Source organism: Pteronotus mesoamericanus, unplaced genomic scaffold (assembly GCF_021234165.1).
Source record: "Pteronotus mesoamericanus isolate MK-2021 breed Mesoamerican mustached bat unplaced genomic scaffold, CSHL_Meso_final contig_82, whole genome shotgun sequence".
In the NCBI taxonomy this organism is placed as follows: domain Eukaryota; kingdom Metazoa; phylum Chordata; class Mammalia; order Chiroptera; family Mormoopidae; genus Pteronotus; species Pteronotus mesoamericanus.
In genome coordinates this window covers 759,152-777,297 of record NW_026555265.1, presented here as the reverse complement: position 1 = coordinate 777,297, position 18,146 = coordinate 759,152, and the positions used below count along the sequence as shown (strand labels likewise).

Here is an 18,146-nt window from a genome sequence, read left to right as displayed (position 1 = left end):
CAGGGGTCCTCTCCTCAGGTACCTGCCATGTTGGCTGTAACATATAAGTATATACTATATAAAATATATACTATATAAATTATATTTATATAATATATAAAATAGACAAAATGTTATATATGTAAAAATGTGTTACATATATTAAAATGTTATATATAAAAATATAATGGCAAAAATATAAAAATATATATTATAGTGGTAAAAAAAGTCTCTCACACTATACTGTAGAGTAGAACCAGAATTTCTAGGTTTCCAAGTATTATGTTCAATTTGGAGACTTCAGTTCCAGGTACTTCAAGCAGGAACATTTTAAGGGGAAAAAAGTGAAACGTAAGGGGGTGGGAAGGGCAAATCATTTGGGCAGTAAGGACGCAGTGCGCTGAAAGGGTGGCAGCGCTCCGCAGTGGAGGCAGGCGTTTAATACTGGGTTGGTACCAGGAAAACCCAAAGCCATTAAATCTATTACTTTGCATACGAGGGAAATTTAGCAAAAAGAGGCCCTGGAATGGATGTCCCGTACTTATTGAATTCTACTAAAAATACCCTTCATCCTTGAGGGATGGATTTGTTGATGCTCAAGTTTTAGCATCACGCAGGTACACCAGACCATCCTACAGCAGAGCCGGCATCGTGACCTTTCTACACAGGTGCTCCCTACCATCTTGCAAACAGGTCTAGACTTTAAGCTCTATTATAATTTCAAGTGGAGGCAGCCTTCTCCATTGCTCTAACCAATTTTGAGAGGAATTGTTATTCAGCATACATGACCCATAAATAGCTGGAAATGAGAAATAAATGCCTATCTGCAACACAAATTAAAACTTGTTATCTTGTAGTAACAAACGTGCTAGGTGAATGTGGACATTCATCCCAAGGGGGTTAAACTTTCAATCCACAATGAAGCTTAAAATGACAGTCCTGCGAGGTTCCTTAAAGTGCTGTTGCAGAGTCATCAGGACTGAAGAATTAGCTGTTAAATTCGCTGAGCTCCTGACCCACCGCTCCTCAGGTGAATGGAATTCTCAGAGAAATACACGGATTCAGTACTGTCCTGGGAACCTCAGGCACGCAGGGGAAGGCGGCGCTGGGGTGGAGAAGGCTTTCTCTTCTTAACCTAAAGACACTGTTCTTCCCCGAAACCTCTAGTGACTTCTATTAAGAAGCAAATAAAAATGTTTAGTGTGAAACTTCATTAAACTTTTGATGTGAATGCCTAAAGTGAATGACTAAAGATTCAATGCTGTATACTACCCTAACATGCTTGTAACAGTATGTCCCGACAGGTATACGGCATTATCATGACAGATAGTCAAGATGGGAAATCAAAAAACTTACTAAAAGTATGGCGTGGGGTTTTCTGGGAAGATTGTGACTGAAAGGTGTAAGACAGACATCGACTGTCATGTTTCTCTTTTGCCCATAAGTGGGCAAGAACCGGACCAGCTGAAGTATCAGCGTGTTATGTTGGACGGAAAGAGGACACAGAGCTGTAGCCACTCTTTTCCCAGAAGCACTGAACCAGAGAGACTCACAGTATCATGTGATCTGAAAACAGGGCTCTTCAGGGGAGCACTTTTCCAGACCTATGAGCTTCTAAGCAGTGAAGCCTTTCTAAAATGTCTCTAGTCGTGTTAGAGGATGACATAAAATATATATATATATGTGTATACATAGCTATGTGTGTGTATATATATATATATACACACACACACATATATATATAAATATTTTTTCTTTTTAGTTTCCATGCTACCCCAACTAGGAGAAAACAGGTTGGTTTTGTGGAATCTGGCAGGAACAAGATGACAGACTATGCTACCAGGGGTCAGAACTATCTAACCCACAGGCCCCATGCAGACATTCTCCAGGTCTGCTCCTCCTAGGGCATTAAATAACTCTCTTTTGGCTTCTAGTGTAGTCTCATGATTTTATTTCTTAAGAAACTTGAGAAAGGTTACAGCTTTTGAACTGTCCATCCATCCACTTAGTCATCTGCCCGCCCAGGAGCTTCCAGGATAAGTCACAATGTACCAGTTGGGCTCCAGGGCAGAACACGCATCCTCAGATGATTGTTGTTGTACACAGAAAATGAGGGAATGCACCTAAGATGAATACTGGAGAGCTCCCAAGTGGCAGTTCCATTTTCATTCCTTCATAAAAATCATAAAAATTCATAATAATTCATGGTTAGCAATAAACACAATCATTGTGCTACATTGTAAACCACACCTTCTGATCGACAGAAAATGATAATAATTATAAAATAAAATAACAATGATAATAATGCCATAACTTAAGATCTTTCGTGTAGTCCAGCTACAGAATTTATACAAAATGGAATAATTTAATGCAAACAATACTGCTCTCTGTATAAGTTAAACATTTTTCCTTCATCTTACCTAAGAGCTATAAATTATAGACACTAAATTTTAAATTAATATCTCAACATAAATTGTAAACAAATGGGGGGGGGTGTCAAACAAGCAAAAGGAACTGCTCTAAATTCCCTCCTGTCTTTCCTTTTTGGCCGATGCCGTCAGTGGCACCAGAGGAGGGCAGAGTTTCATCCGCACTGGAAATGGTTTAATCCCCATATGTGCAAGTCTTTCCTAATGCTCCACATGATGCCGTGTCAAAGAGTGTAGCCCCCTTCTTTAGATCTCGAGCCCGGAGACATTGTTTGACAGGCAGGAATGAGGCCAACGTTTGTTTTTCTGTAAAATTCTACATAAAAATTAGCTTAAAGCTGAGGTACCATGAAGTACTTTGGGATGCTTTTCAGAGCCCATGACCCTGGACAGGAAGGACCTCATGCCTTGGACAAAGTAAAACCTTCCCAGTTGCTGCTCAGCATCAGTTGTTCTTTCAACAAATTTCCAAATCCAATTATTTAAAACTGCATTGATGCTAAGAGAAGTAAAATACATTTTACAAATAGCATTTAGCAAAAATGCTATTGTGGTGGGAGACGAGTTCCCTTTTGCAAGTTGCTTATTTTGCCTTTATTCTGAGAGTGGTAGCCAGTCACTAAAGCTTACAGGACAGAATGAGTTAATGAATAAAAACAAGGGGATGGTTTGGGATTGGACACTGGAGAGGCTCACTCGTTCTAGCTGCCTTCGAAGTCTGTTCTCCTGTTTGAATCAATATGACTCTAGTAGTCAAACACCCTGGTTCCAGAGAGGGGTGGTTTCAGCTTCTCCACTGAGATGAACTGGGACATCCTGACAAGGTGCTTGTACACCCTTTCCATGTGCTTCTGTAGCACTGTTGTCAATTTCCTTTTTCTCTTATCCTTCTCTCCTCCTCAGCCCTCCCCTTTTTCCTAGTGGAAGTGGTCCACAGGTGGAAGGAAATGGCTACAAGAAAATGGCACATTGGTCAAGTAATACATTTGTCAAGGTAATGACAATGACAGCATTGAAAAGGTAAATATTTGTCAAGGAAGGTTTGACTCTATCTGTTAAGTCTTGCAACCAAATGTTGCTTAAAAGTTTTAAAAAATGAAACCAGTTTTCACATACACAGTTTTCTTCTTCCTCCTAGAGGAAGCACGTGGCCTTAAAGACCGCAGGTGCAAGTATCCGGTCACCAAACTTTTCTAGGTCATTTCCATCACCCATAAGATAAGCTGGTTGAACCTACTGTGGTCTATTCCTAAGTTGCCTTGGGATTGCTTTTCTTTTGCTGTTCTTTGTTTCCTGAAATGCTCAACATGTCTTGCTTTGTCTCTTCTTCAGTCACTATGGCCAAAAGAACTGGTCCCCTGTTCAAGTAGCAATAATACATCTTGGCCCCACAAATTCCCAAGAATGTTGCTCCTAAATTCCATTCTTCCTTTCCTTTCTTCCTTTCTCTCTCTCTCTCTCTTTTTTGCAAGAAATTATTGTGTCTCTCTCTATATCATATATAGTTCAATCTTTACAGTACAAAGTGTTAAAATGTCAAACAAAAATAAATATCAATGTTACAGTAGCTAGAATATTCAATAAAATAGATCCCTGCCATTCTTGATTGAAATGTTCAGTGAGACTTAATCTCATTTGGATATTTTTTTTTCCAGAGATTTGCAAAGTCTCATGTTCCTGTTATTGCAGCTCATTTCTAGGGATAAGAAAGATGGGGCAGCTCTCTTCCCAGACAAAAAAAAGCAGGGAGAGAACGGGAAGAATCGGGGGGTGGGGTGGATCTGAAATGCCAGTGCTGTCAGGACATCTTCGGGACGGGTATTCTCTCGCTACCAAGTAGCAGAGCTGTAGTGCTTATTGGTCCTCACTGTGGCGTCAGAGCACTCCCCATCGGAAGAGTCACAGTCCGATTCTTCAAACTGCATAGGATTCTGCGAAGTCAAGACAGAATAAAACCTTAATTCACTTCTGCAATCTCTCAGCAGACATATAGCAAACACCTCCCACATGGCAGGCATTGTGCTGGCGTGGTGGGTAAGGGGACTACAAGGAGAGATGAGACCAAGTCCTGTCCTTGTGGTGCTTATGGAGAAAAAAGGAGATCTAAAGATGATGATTGTGACAACGACAATGATGACAATAATAACAGTGCCACCACTGCCCCGTTATGTAGGGTTTACTCTGTTTCAGGCATTGCTGTACGTGCTTAACGTGTATTAATCCTTTTAACCCTGACAACAACCCTATGAGACAGACACTGTTATCACACCCATTTTACAGATGAGAAAACTGATTTGCAGAAATGTTAAGTGGCTTGTCCGACATCACACAGTAAATAAGTGGAAAGACTGCGGTTTGCAATGAGGCAGTCAGATTCCAGGGTACACAGTTTCAACCACAATGATATCTTGCCTCTCGGAAGGCAGCCCTGAACATGAGCCAAAGTGTTACAGGTGCTCCGACAGCATCATCAGGGGATCGTGGGGACATGGGGGAGGGAGGCTCACACCCTTAACCCGACTGGGAGATGGGGCCAGGAGGAGGGGATGTTTGAGTTAAGTCTTGGAAAGAAGGGTTCCTGAGCAGTTCAACGTTTGTGCCTCATTTGGGAGAACTACCCTCGTTTTGGGGAGCTCTGTTGATCTGTGTACTTCTATTTAACTTCATGGGGGCAGTTTAGTATCATGTACTAAATGATAATTGTGAAGGACCTCAGGACTGGAGCGGGCTGTAACTCCAAAGAGCGACAGGAAGGGAACAGTGATGAGAGGAGAAGGGAGGAGAGGCCCCACCTCATAGCCACGTTCCTCCACACACAGCTTGCCCAGAGACATCTGCGTCTTCACGCGGCGCACGGCGCACTCCTTGTCAGAGAGTCCGTCTGAATGTGAGGATATCTCGATGGGAATCTCCGGTGTCTGGGACAGCAGGTCATCTAGCTTCTCTGCCAGGCGGTCTTCAAGCTTATCAGCTAACTCATCAGGACTGTTGGAGTGGTCACTGGTATTTCCTTCCTCTCCATCAGACACAGAGAAATTCTCAGAGCTAAAGGTTGAATATGACTGGCAGCTTCTGATACAGCGATGGGGCCTAGAACCACAAAGAACCAGAGGAACTCAATCACCGGAAAAACTACTTCCCTTACCTGTCTGTCAATCTTAGCCCTGGTGAGAGGCCACCTAGTTTTTTTTTCCTGCCCTTCAGAGAGATTCAAATTCAGATAGGTTGAAACTATTTAATTGGAAAGCAACTGAAAGGGCAATCTATATGTTTATGTGGCTAAACACCAAAGCTGATGGCTACAGCTGGTCTTGAAAAAAATCAGCCCTTCTAATCATACTGTGTGTACCTATGCGTGGTATGGAAATGTTCGAATTGAAATTACGCTTCTTATTCACAGAAGCCCAGATTCTCACAGGTAAAATAAACTTTGGATGTTCTCCAGTCTAACTCATTTTCCAGACCAGAAAACTAGAGCCAGAGAAGGGAAGTGACTTGTTCAAGGCCACACCATCAGCAAAGGCAGAGCTGCGGCTTGGGGGGGTCTATTCCCACTAGGCTCCGCGTCCTCCTCTGCCTCACTCCACCCCAGCCACGCTGCCCGTCGGCACGGCAGCCTGGAAGGAGCGCCTTCACCGCCCTGCCAACCCATCCCCAACGGAAATGAGCTTGGAAGGGCCATTCACTCTGCAGCTGGGGGCATTGCTTGGCCAGTCAGTGGCTCATTCCAGTTACCATCTGGGTTTTGCCCTTATAAGGCAAAGTTTGGGGGGTGGGGCAGGGAAGAGAGTTTGCAAAAGTTCTTCACTTCTTTCCCATGGTAAATAATAATGCTGTTAGCTTATACTGGTTTAAAAACAAAACAGGACAAATAATAAAAGAAGACTGCCTTTTCTCGCTGGCATTGTCTGATCTTTCTGTATTTCTTAGTACAAAGTGATTTTACTGGCGTATGATCTGACCCTGGCTGATGACCGGGCAGGCGGTGGGCTGGGGTCGGGGGCATCAAGCTCACAGGGGAAAAGCCAATGTGGGAAGGGAAGTGGAGGTAAGACTCACGCCACTCCTCAAGGCTGGTAATCCAGACGGGAGACAGGGGGAAGAATGTTATAATATGGAAAGCAAAACTATATGGTGAAAACATACGTATAATTTGCATCACAGCCACAAAAGAAAGCGGGGGAGCCAGTAGGTGGGCTGAGTTCATTGTGTGTCGAAGGAACAAAAGCTGGAAGTAATATTGTGATGCCAGTAGAACGAGTTCATTTTACTTGGGCATAATGTGGATGCAAAGGAGAAAACGGTGTCCAAGGAGACAATAAGGCAGCAAGAGCTTCATGGCAGGAATAGCTCAGATGAGAACAGATGTCAATTTTGTACACAGCATGGGGAGCCAGAATACTATTTACCAAAGGACTAGGAGTCCCTTGGTTTCTAGGGATTTCCTATTTCTGGGAAGGTACACAAACCTTCCTAGAGCTTTACTCTTAAAGAACAAAATGCTTATTAGCAGAAAAGGCCTCTTGGGAGGAAAACTACCTTCCCTAACCCTACATAGGATTAGCTCTTTAATCCTACAGGAAAATTATTATTGCTGGCTAAGCAGGAAGATCTTCCTAAGGCTAGCTGAAAGGGACTCAACTCATCTAATCTAACTATAATTAGTCTGAGGTATAAAATCCAAGACATGGAGAGTGCTATGGACTGAAATGTGTACCCCGTCCCAATCCATATGTTGAACCCCTAACCTCCAATGTGACTAAATCTGGAGATAGAGTCTTTAGGAGGTAATTAAGGTTGAGAGCATATAGGTAGGGCCCTAATCCTATAGGATGTGGCCTTATAAAAAGAAGAGGGGCAACACAAGAAGACGGCAGCATGGGCAGATATGGCTCGCCTCTTTGCACAACCACATTAAAATTACAACTAAAATATCGGACAACCACGGCTCAGGAATGTCAGAAGTCAAGCTGAATGGAAGTCTGACAACTACAGAATTAACACACATCCACCCAGACTGGTAGGAGGGGCACAGATGCTAATGGGCTGGTCCCACATGCACAGGGATAAAAATTTGGGAGGGATATCTGGAGAGCAACGAGTCCCAGCCCCACACCAGGCCCCCAAGCCCAGGATTCCAGTGCCAGGAAGATAAGTTCCCACAACTTCTGGCTGCAAAAACCAGCAGGGATTGAGTCGGTGGAAGAAATTGCCGAAGCCCCAAGCAGTTCTTCTTAAAGAACCCACACACGGACTTACCTACTCAGGCTCACTCTCTCTGAGCTCCAGCACCGGGGCAGCAGTTTGAAAGGCACCAGTGACATACAGGGAGGAACTGAAGTGTCTGCATCAAGGTGAGCACAGGCCATTGTTCCTTTGCTAAACCCTCCCCCTACAGAGCTGGTAAGCTAGTGCCATATCTTAGATTCCAACAGCCTGGCTAACACTCTTGGACCCACCTTGGAGATCCCCAGAGGCTCTGCCCCACCCAATTTACCAGCCCACCCAAGCTGCTTTTCCATAAGAATGGCTGGTCTTGGCTCCTAAATCCTATCAAACAAGCCACAGCTGACTTCAGTGATCCCTAGTGGTAGCTAGATTAGATTCACAGCTTGGCTTTGCCTAGCAATCTCTAAGCCCTGCACAAGCAGCAGCCATCTCAGATTGCTTTACAGCTCAGGCAGGGTACCCCGGGCAAAACACAAGTGGGGGCTGACCTTGGCCTGCACCAACTGGGAAACCCCAGGGCCAGCACACCCACTGGACAGCTACAGACCACACCAGAGCACCACCACCCTGCCTCTGCACAGCTGATCCTCCACAGAGGGCCAAGGTTGGTGGTAAATGGTCACAGCCAAACCTAACAGCTGACTGGCCTGGGTAAATCCCTCCCATTGCTCTGCCAACAGCCACCAAGGCTCAACTACAAGAGGAGCGTGTATTCGCAAAGGGCTCACCTCAAGTATCTGGCTTGTGTGACAGGGGAGGCTGTGCCACTAGACCCTGCAGGACACCTACTACATCAGGCCACACTCCCAAGCCACGCAGTCAAAGCAGCTCTACCTAATACACAGAAACAAACACACGAAGCCTGCCAAAATGAGGAGACGAAGAAACATGGCCCAAATGAAAGAACAGATCAAAACTTCAGAGAAAGAACTAAATGAAATAGAGACAAGCAACCTATCAGATGCAGAGTTCAAAACACTGGTTGTAAGGATGCTCAAGGAACTTAGTGAGGGCCTCAGTAGCATAAAAAAGACCCAGTCAGAAACAAAGAATAAACTAACTGAAATAAAGAATAATTTACAGGGAAACAACAGCAAAGTGGATGAAGCTGAGAATAAAATCAATGATTTGGAACATAAGGAAGCAAAAACAACCATGCAGAACAAGAAGAAAAAAGAATCCAAAAAAGTGAGGGTAGTATAAACAGTCCTTGGGACAACTTCAAGAGGTCCAACATTCGCATCATAGGGGTGCCAGAGGAGAAGAGGAAGAGCAAGAAATTGAAAGTCTGTCTGAAAAAAAGAGCGAAAGAAAACTTCCCTAATTTGGCAAAGGAAACAGACATGCAAGTCCAGCTAACACAGAGTCCCAATTATGATGGATGCAAAGAGGCCCACTCCAAGACAGGTCATAATTAAAAAGCCAAAGGTTAAAGATAAAAAGAGGCTCTTAAAAGCAGCAAGAGGAAAGAAGTTAGTTATCAGATGGTTGCTAGATGGGGGGGGTGGGGGAAAATGGGTGAAGAGGTGAGGGGATTAAGAAGTACAAATAGGTGGTTACAGAATAGCTATGGGGATGTGAAGTACAGTATAGGAAATGGAGTAGCCAAATAACATGTGCATGACACATGGACATGAACAATGGTGGGGGGATTGCCCAAGGGAGTAGGGGGGAGGGGGGCAAAGGGGGAAAAAATCAGGACAATTGTAATAGCATAATCAATAAAATATAATTTAAAAATAAGCAGAAGATATCTGTCTCCCCCTTACTCTCCCCCACCCCCAAATATGTGAGGACACATTAAGAAGGCTGTTGTCTGCAAGTCAGGAACAGAGTTCTCACCAGGAACCTTGATCTTGGACTTACCAGCATCCAGAACTGTGAGAAATAAATCTCCATTGTTTAAGCCACCTAGTCTATGGTATTTTGTTACGGCAGCCTGAGCAAATTAATTCAGGGAGACACACTAGAAACCAATAAAATTATCCATAAGATACACGGCCATCCCTCATAAACTGCCCCCTATATTCCCAGCTGTAACCGTGAATCTGCATTTATGCTCCTCATCTTGAAGTTCCCATGAAGTGAATCTGATAAACTGGGGCTGGCTGTGCATAGCCAGTTGCTAGAAAGTGGCAATGGGAAACCATAAACACAGTGAGTTTGTTCCCTTACAAGATGCCAGTTAGAAAGTGACATGCAATTGAACAGCAAGTGAGGCAAATTCTGGGTTCCCCCGATTACATGGAAAGCAATTACATGTGTTTGACTGTTTTACCTCTGTCTTCGTGGAAATTCAACTTCACTATCCACTTCCCCTTCTTCCTCTTCTGAGGACTCATCTCCACTCTATGGAAAACAGGAGAAAAGAATTTTAAGTCTCTTTCTCTCTCTCTCTCTCTCACACACACACACATACACGTACATACATGCGTGTGCGCACAGTCCTTGCAATGATTTAATCATCAGAAAGCACTGAGTGGTGGCTTGCTGAGTGTCATCTTTAAACATATATATCTTCACTCATTCTTTTAGCAACTTTTCCTGGATGTCCATGATGGCAGGCCCTGCACTATATATTTGAAGACACATAAAACTAAAATAAACATTATCTTTGCCCTCAGGGAGGTGAGTGATAGGGAGGGGAAGCTGGAGAAGCAGCCTTGGATATTGGAGCAGTCTCAGGTAATCCTTGTCACTAGCGGTTCCAGGCTCTGTCACAGGAACTCCACCAAGAAGTGATCTTTCAATTGTTCGAAGCCCTTTTATAGGCCAATCGCTTTTTCACTGAGAGTTATTATACTCATATCATCTCCACTACTAAGACATATACATCATTTGAGAGTCAGACTACATCTTGTTGTATCGTGCCCTTCACTCTACCATTAATACAATGCTGCATACAAAGTGGGCGTTTAGTACATTATTGAGTCAGCATGTTGGCAGGATGAGGGACATCTGAGGCCTCTCGGGCTCTATGGTTGATCGGGAAGGCTGGGTAAGTGTCCTGTCTGAGCAGAGGATCTTCCTTCACAGGGGAGATTCCATTTTCCTTCAAGTGCATAGGAACGGCCACATTAAAACCAACTGTCCTTAACCACAGCATCATGATGCACTGGATTCCTTCAATTCTCTTGTGAGGTGGGTAATTGGGTCCAAGTAATTACAGCAAAGATTGAGGATAATTTATTTTGAAAGTCCGTTCTAAAATACCATCACTCTTACCCACTTCGCATTCCAACATGCTTTCTCAGTAGGAAAGACAGGGATGGAGACACCCTGACTGCTGAGATGAGCCCTTTACCCCAGAAGCACATGCGGAAGCATATGTCAGTAGAGAGAGGTTGACCTGCTCTCCAGGAGTACAGTTCTAATGAGACCAAATGTATAAGGCATGCGCTCCGTGGCCTGCAGACCTCTAGGTGGCATCAAAATGGAATCAGAATGGTTCAAAGAGACGTGTTACTTGGGAAGGGACCAGAGAGTGGGTGATTGCTAAAGGGTGCAGGTCTCTTTTTGGGGTGGTAAAAATATTCTAAAATTAGTAGTGGTGATGGTTGCACAACCCTGAATAAAAAAAAAAAAAGAACTGAGTTGTATACTTCAATGGAAGAACTGTTTGGTATGTGAGTTATATCTCAATAACGTTGTTACCAAAAAAATACATGTTACTGGTCATAGGGGTGAGGGGAGCAAAGACTGGATTAGCCCAAATCTACTGCCCCGCCCAAAACAGAATTTAACTTCTGGGAATACTTAGTCAGCAGCAGCACTTCGTGTGGTGTAGGAAATACAGTTCTGAGACAGTAGTCCTCAGCCTCAACTTCTTTTCTATTAAATGTCTAGTTGGCCAAAACATTCTCATTTACATTTTAGAGCCTTTCATTCCTTCAACTAAACTCCTGCTGAATAGTGATGATAATATGAAGCAATACTTAGAATTGAGTGAATATCTACCGTGTGTTAAATACTTTTCATGCATAATCTTATTTTTAACCCATTAGCAAGATGAGCTCAGTTTTTAGAAGGTTGCTATGTACCAAACCCTATTCTAAATGCTTTATATGTATTAACTCATTTAATCCTCATATCAACCAACGAAGCAGGGCCCACTATTCTTAGCCCCATTTCATAGACAAGGACACCAGCGTTCATAGAGGATCTAAGTGGAAGAGCCTGGCATTGAACTCAGGTCTGTCTGACTCCCAAGCTCGTGCTTATAACCACTATGGTAGACTGCCCCCCAGCTAACGGGCCCCAGGCTGTGGGCAAGGCCGCGAGGAGCAGGTTTAATGACTGAGAACTCACTAGCTCTAAGGCAATGTTTTCCAAAATATATTGTAAAGAAAATTAGTTCCATAGGGGGTTGGTAGATATCTTAAAAAGGCAGTACAGTCAAATAGGTGAGGGGACCGCTGGATTCAACAAGGTTACTCCTTGACTCCTCAAAGTCTAGGATTTGTTAGTGTATACTAGGAACCTCCCAGAAGGAACAGAGAATAGTGTGTTAACCAAACCTGTTTTATGATGGGATCCTTTCTTCTTGCACCATCCCCCAGGACTAGGATAGAGTAGTGCTTTCCAAACTATTTCAATTACATATTCCTAATATATGGTTATTTATCTACCTATAAATTATGTACATTTCAATTAGTTCATTGGTTCAGTAGTTCTCACCATGTATTTATAAGTCCATTACTTGTGCAGTGTGAAAAGAAAGTATTTAAAATAAACGAAGCTTCTGTTTAAGCTTTCGTTGGCTCATCCTTTCACAAACTGTGCACTTTCCATGTATGTATGTTTTGTAACGCACACACCACCCTAGGCTCTGACACCCCACGAAGGCTGGGACACACACAGCTGGCACGGCCGCCTACCTTCTGAGGGGGCCTTGTTTTTCGAGGTAGCACTGGCGGGGTCATGTGATGCGGGACGCCAAGGGATGAGGCAGACCTACAGCCATCGAATTCGTTTTCTTCCATTTTCTCAGAACCTTGGGCATTTTCGGAGAGGAGAGTGTGTGCTGGTGACTTGAAAAGGTCGGGGCTCCTCCCCGCTGGCTCAGCAAAGGGACCGTCCGAGGACCCACAGTGTTCTGGCCTGCACTGTGCGCAGGGGTCACACGGGTCGGTCTGACAACAGCCCCAGGGGCCGGCCTGGCCCTGGCCGGGCTCAGGGCCCCGCCAGCAGTCTGCGGCCATGGCCGTGGAGATGAGGTCAGGGCTGGAGCCGGGCATCTGTCTTTGAGCGTGGTTGCTGAGTGGGCTCCGCAGGGCTGCTGCTGGGCCAAAATACCTCAGGTTGTTGGCGCAGGTGGCAATGTCCTGTCCGTGCATATTGAGCCTGGGATGGTGGCTCTGAGATATGGCTGGAGGGGGTTGCTGGTATTGCTGCTGCAGAGAAGGGTATTGGGATTGAGCTTGGTGTAGATGAGCGGGGTGGGCTGAGTGTTCTTGGGCTGGCTGGTTTTTCAAGATTGCTGCAAAGTCACTGTGGCTGCCTCTGCTATTCCCTCGGCGGTGGCGCGGTTTGCTCCGATATCGGCTCTTGCTGCTTGAGGTGGACATTTTGGGGCTTCCAGACAGAGGGGATGCGGTGGGAGCCACCTCCAGGCTGGGGATGCCTTCAGATCTCAACAGATCTGGCCTGGGAGAACAGAACAGGTTTAGCTTTAAACATACAAAACCATATTAAAGTTTGGGGAACTGTATCACAAGCCTTCAAATACACACACCATTTCAATCAGCGGTCATATACAGGGATTTATCCAGTAGAGATAATGCGTGTCCAAAAAAAACAAACAAACTATCTTTGAAGACATTGTGTTACTGTATTGCTTAAAAGAGCAGAAATTTAAACAACCCAGAGGCCCACTTATAGAGGATTCCCTTTACGCCTTCTGGATTTTATTCTGTGCCTCACTGTCCAAGGTACTGAATCCCTTTTAAATTCTAATTCTACCCTTTAAATTCTAATTCTACCTGACAGGTTTCTTGATCTCTTCCTCATAGTATCAGCTATCAGCCTGGTGCTAGTACTCCACTAGGACCAGAAATCTGTCTGATGATGGATCTAGATACAAGGGATCACAAAGGAAAGAGTTCGAGGTAGACATGGTCTTCTTGAGGGCTGGGGCTGTGCCCTCTTTGTATGGCATCTTTGTATGTGAAGGACACCAACAGGGAGTCTTGCTCATAATAGGGCCTCAGTGTTTCAGGGAGGGGGAGATATGGGGTTGGGGCCAGAGGACAGGAAATTATCGAGAGCCCAGGGTGTTCAGCAGAGCCAGCAAGAGAAGGGCTAAGGAGTGACACTGGCGCTGTACTGCGCTCCTAAAGGGAGCCCTGTTTGCACTGCCCACTGGGCCAGCCGCGCAGACCATGTGCAGGAGGAAGCCAGCTCCTGAGGCAAACCCTGTGCTCACTGACTCCAAGGCACGTAGGCAAACGATTCGTGATTTCTGAACTGATGGAGTGATTCAGGGCAGGGATTCCAGGATACCAGGTAGCACTGCTACTTCCTCCCCGCCAGAGAGTAGTCTCACCCTTCTTTGGGACCAGACAAATACAAATCAGCAGGAGCTTTCAGACCTGGAGGGCTCCCAGCTTTTAAGCAACAGAATCGTTTACTCAATTTATTAAGAGAAGCCTAGTATATAAAGCAGATAGGGAGGAATGTTGAGGAGTAGGGGAGCAGGGGCCCCTCCCCACAGGGCTTCCCCGCCTTGTTCTCTCTTCCCCTGCAGTCGTCCTTGAGACACCCCTCTATGCAGGCCCTGGGGTATCCCAGACCTTGCCTGGAAACAGATAGTCCTGTCCGACCCTGTGTGATGAGGAACCAGAGTGGCTCACGGTCTCCTAGCTCATTACTGATAGAATCCAGACCAGAAGTCTCTGCCAATTTCCAATCTGGTTCGTTAGATAGAATACATGTTGAAGGTGCATACCAATCATTTTGAAGTTTGTTAAAATGATTGAGTAGGTCTGAGATGGGACCTAAGAGTCTACGCTTCTTCTTTTTAAAGATTTTAATTATTAATTAATTATTAATTTATAAGCACCTGTGATTAGGCGACTTCACACATTGTCTTATTTAAACTTCACAAGAGTCCCATGCAAGAGTGGAATGGGGGGAACCATATATATAGGTCATTATCAAAGTCCTCGCTATTGTGTTCACTTTGGCAGCACATATACTAGAATTGGAACAGTACAGAGATTAGCACGGCCCCCGTGCAAGGTTGACATGCAAAATCACAAAGCAGAAAAGAGCAAAAACAAAAAAAAAGAACCAAACAAAAAAATCCCCGAAGTCTCTGCTTTCATTTTGGGTGATGGATTTACAGGCACGTTATTAAAAAGAACTAAATGAATAAATAAAAGTGGGTCATGCGTGGGCCAATGTTGCATAAATCAAGAATTATAATTAACCCAGTTCTGTGCATTAGGGGTTAAAAAAAGAAAAAAAGAAACCTCGTGTGCTATACTCATCCCATTTTACTCATGGAGTTGAAAGAGGGCAAGTGACAGGACCCAAATCACACAGCTCGCAATGGGCAGAGCCCGGGTGTTAACCCAGGTTTATTTCTCTTCTCACTCTTCCATGCTACGATGATAAATATCCGTGTCTCAGATAATAAACATGGATTCCCAGGCCCGTTGATGCACGGGCCCGTGACACACTTTCTTTCACCTTCCCAGTCTGTCTTACCTAGAGCCAAGTGTGCTCCCGGGGAGGTGCGGTGGCCCCACCCACCATCACCTCTTTATGTATTTGTAGGAGGATATTTTTCCCGTTTATCGGAGTACCGGGTCAGCAGAAGCGCCTCACCGTTTGGTCTGCATCCCAGGTTTGTGAGGCACGCCTTTCCTTTTCATGAGCTTCTCCATGGCATTGGGGTGGATTATTGAGCGGACAGGGTGCCGTTTGTAAGTCCCAGGATACTTCTTTTCCACTGCTTGCTCACGCCTGCGGAGTGAAAGAAAAAGCCCGTCCCTGTCACTGCAGACGGAAAAGAGGGGCGGAGTGTTTCACAGGCTGACTCCACCCACAGATCTGGCCGCACTTACCCGATGCAGGCTATTTGAATGGCAAGGCTGCTATCCAGGTTAAAAAAAGGGGTGGGGCGTGGGGGGGAGTGCTAAATTCCAACTAACCTGACTTGTTTTTCCCTTAAGCTCACAGGCGAACTCAGAGACTGACCGTCCCTTCCCCAGCACTCCTCCTGACAGACGTAATGCAGTGGTGGGAAATCCTACTTACTTCCTTTGCCGCTGTTTTGGTCAAGACCCTGGGATTTTCTTGCCATTCTCAGGAATACCTTAAGCCACTTGCAGAAGCCATCTCACTTCCCCAGGGGGCAATAAGCGCCCCACGCATCATCATCAAGCTGTTCACGAAAGAGGACCCCTTCTCTGAGCCATTCAGTAAGGTGAAGTTGCGAGTATCTTTCAAGTGATGTTCCCCTAGACCCAGCTCTATGGCAACTCCCTTGAACCGTAAACCTCCCCAGTGGCGGGGACCTGTGCATAGCACATCCCCGGAGGAATGTTGAGCGAATGAATAGAGCATCTGCCAGTTCTGAGCAGCAGCAACATGGAAGAGTAGCATATTTCTGCTGATGGAGAGACTAAATCAATAAGGGCAGACAGTGGTCTGAATACATACTTGATGAGCTCCTTCTCCCGCATTTCCAGCTGCAGCATGATGGCGCTCAGTTCCATGTATAAATTATTAGCCCGCTCAAGTTTTCTCTCATAGTGTTCACGGATATCCAAAGCATGCCTAGCAAAGAAAACACAGGATCAGCTAAATCGACTAAAGTCGGCTCTAATGAAATGAGAACCACGATGGCTTACCTCAAAAGCATTTGCTCAAGGGCCCTCTAAATTAAAGGTTCTCTCATCCAATGCAATGACTCAGCCAAGATGGAGCGGGAGAAGGAAAATCTAAGCTTTCCACTTGGTTTCTCCTTACGGGCCATGTGCAGCCACAGGGAATAGCCAAGAGGGCCACCGATAAAATGTGACTATGATTGGTGCAGAGTTTGTGGCCTTTGTGTAGTGTTGGCAATGTCTTAAGGACATGGGAGAACTCATTGTTAATGGAAATATGCCGCTAGAGCTGACACCACGGTCACTCCTTTATCCTTACCCATGGCACAGATCCTGCCTAATTATGGCGGTTATCTATGAACACATCTTGTTTCCCTTAAGAGATTATAAGCACCTTGAGACCAGGGACTACATCTTATCAATTTCTGGCCGTCTATGCCACCTAGGACAGGGCCCGAATGAACAAACAGCATTGCTCCAGGAATCTCTGTTGCAGATATAATAAAGGAGGATAACAGAATTGGCGGGAGAGGATATGACAGTGATATAAAAGAGGGCAAACTTTCAGGGCAAATTTTAAACAGAATCACAATAAACAAACAGTAAAAGGTGTGTGGGAAGTGCAATGGCGCTTCACAGGGAGGGCGCCTGCTAACCTCCGAGCCCCTGGGCACAAGGAGTGGGGGAGGAGAGGTCAGCTCACCTGAGCTCTTCTCTGCGCCTTCTAATCAGTTCTTCATCCAATCGGTGTATGCACGTTCCTTCACTTTTGATCTTCTCAAAGTGTTTCTTCACTTCTTCTCTCCATTCAGCCTGGGTAAGCATAAATTAGACTTTGTTAATATTCTAGGAGTTTCAATCCCTGATGGAGCCACAGGACCGTGTGTGAGGTTTTTCTTCCCCTGCATGCTCCTCCTGAAGAACTTTATAGATTAGATGTTCAATTAGTGTCAGTCAATAGCAGAATGTCTCATGAAGATGTATCTGCATACCCCACCGTGCCCCATTTTCTGTATGTAGTCCAACACGGGGTGTTGCCTCTTTTCCAGTTTCCTTGAAGAACAGGCTATCAGAAACATCACAGCTCACACACCAGCTCTCCCCTCTGGAACTCAAGCTGGTGGCTGAGAACGCCTGGCCAGAAACAACAGCTCTGATAACCTTATGGAACAAGTGTGTGCCAGTGAGAATATGATCATCTTTACGCCTGGCTCCAGCATTCCTCTCAGGTTTTGTGTATGAAAATATCTTGAAAAAATATTTCGAGTAGAGGATCCAAGGGGCATGAACAACAGGTGATGGAAATAAAAATACAGGGAATTATACAGGGATTTGGGAGTGAGGGGATGAACAAAAAAAAGAGGAGGCTGACAAAATTCTGGGGACAGAAAAGGATGTCTAATACGCGATTTAAGTTGTGCAAAATGTAAGACTCTTCCAGTTTTCTAAAGCTTTAGTAAAGTCTCTTGACACTCTGACTTTGATGGGGAGCATTTTTGCTTTCTTAGAAATCAAGGGAAGGTGCTGAACTTCATGTTTGGGCCGCCAACAGGACACAGGTAGAGGAGCAACCACAGCATAGGAGGGACACGGAGGGGTCAAGAATTTGAGGAAGGCATAGGCAGAGTGGACATGAAATCATAAATCTCCAGGAATTCACAGGAGAGTTAGGACA

At 44.9% G+C, this 18,146-nt stretch overlaps 1 protein-coding gene and 1 non-coding gene across 4 annotated transcripts in view; one reads left to right on the top strand and one right to left on the bottom strand.

Annotated features, from left to right (window-relative positions):
- Positions 1-1,928: 1,928 nt before the first annotated feature.
- Positions 1,929-18,146, bottom strand: part of MAP3K13 (mitogen-activated protein kinase kinase kinase 13) — an 84,557-nt gene continuing 68,339 nt past the window's right edge. For 2 of the 3 annotated variants that reach the window (XM_054585068.1, XM_054585070.1), the window contains 6 exons: positions 17,175-17,284; positions 16,305-16,421; positions 15,468-15,605; positions 12,515-13,283; positions 9,916-9,986; positions 5,060-5,498 (listed from right to left, as the gene is read on the bottom strand). In XM_054585068.1, coding sequence (XP_054441043.1) covers positions 5,072-5,498; positions 9,916-9,986; positions 12,515-13,283; positions 15,468-15,605; positions 16,305-16,421; positions 17,175-17,284 — 1,632 coding nt within the window. In that variant the 3' untranslated portion in view covers positions 5,060-5,071. Of the gene's footprint in view, positions 4,340-5,059; positions 5,499-9,915; positions 9,987-12,514; positions 13,284-15,467; positions 15,606-16,304; positions 16,422-17,174; positions 17,285-18,146 lie in introns of those variants that run through there. The other variant, XM_054585069.1, reaches the window with a different exon arrangement.
- On the top strand, positions 14,809-14,912 carry LOC129080050 (U6 spliceosomal RNA). Its single transcript, XR_008530138.1, has one exon. It is a non-coding gene; the product is annotated as a U6 spliceosomal RNA (small nuclear RNA).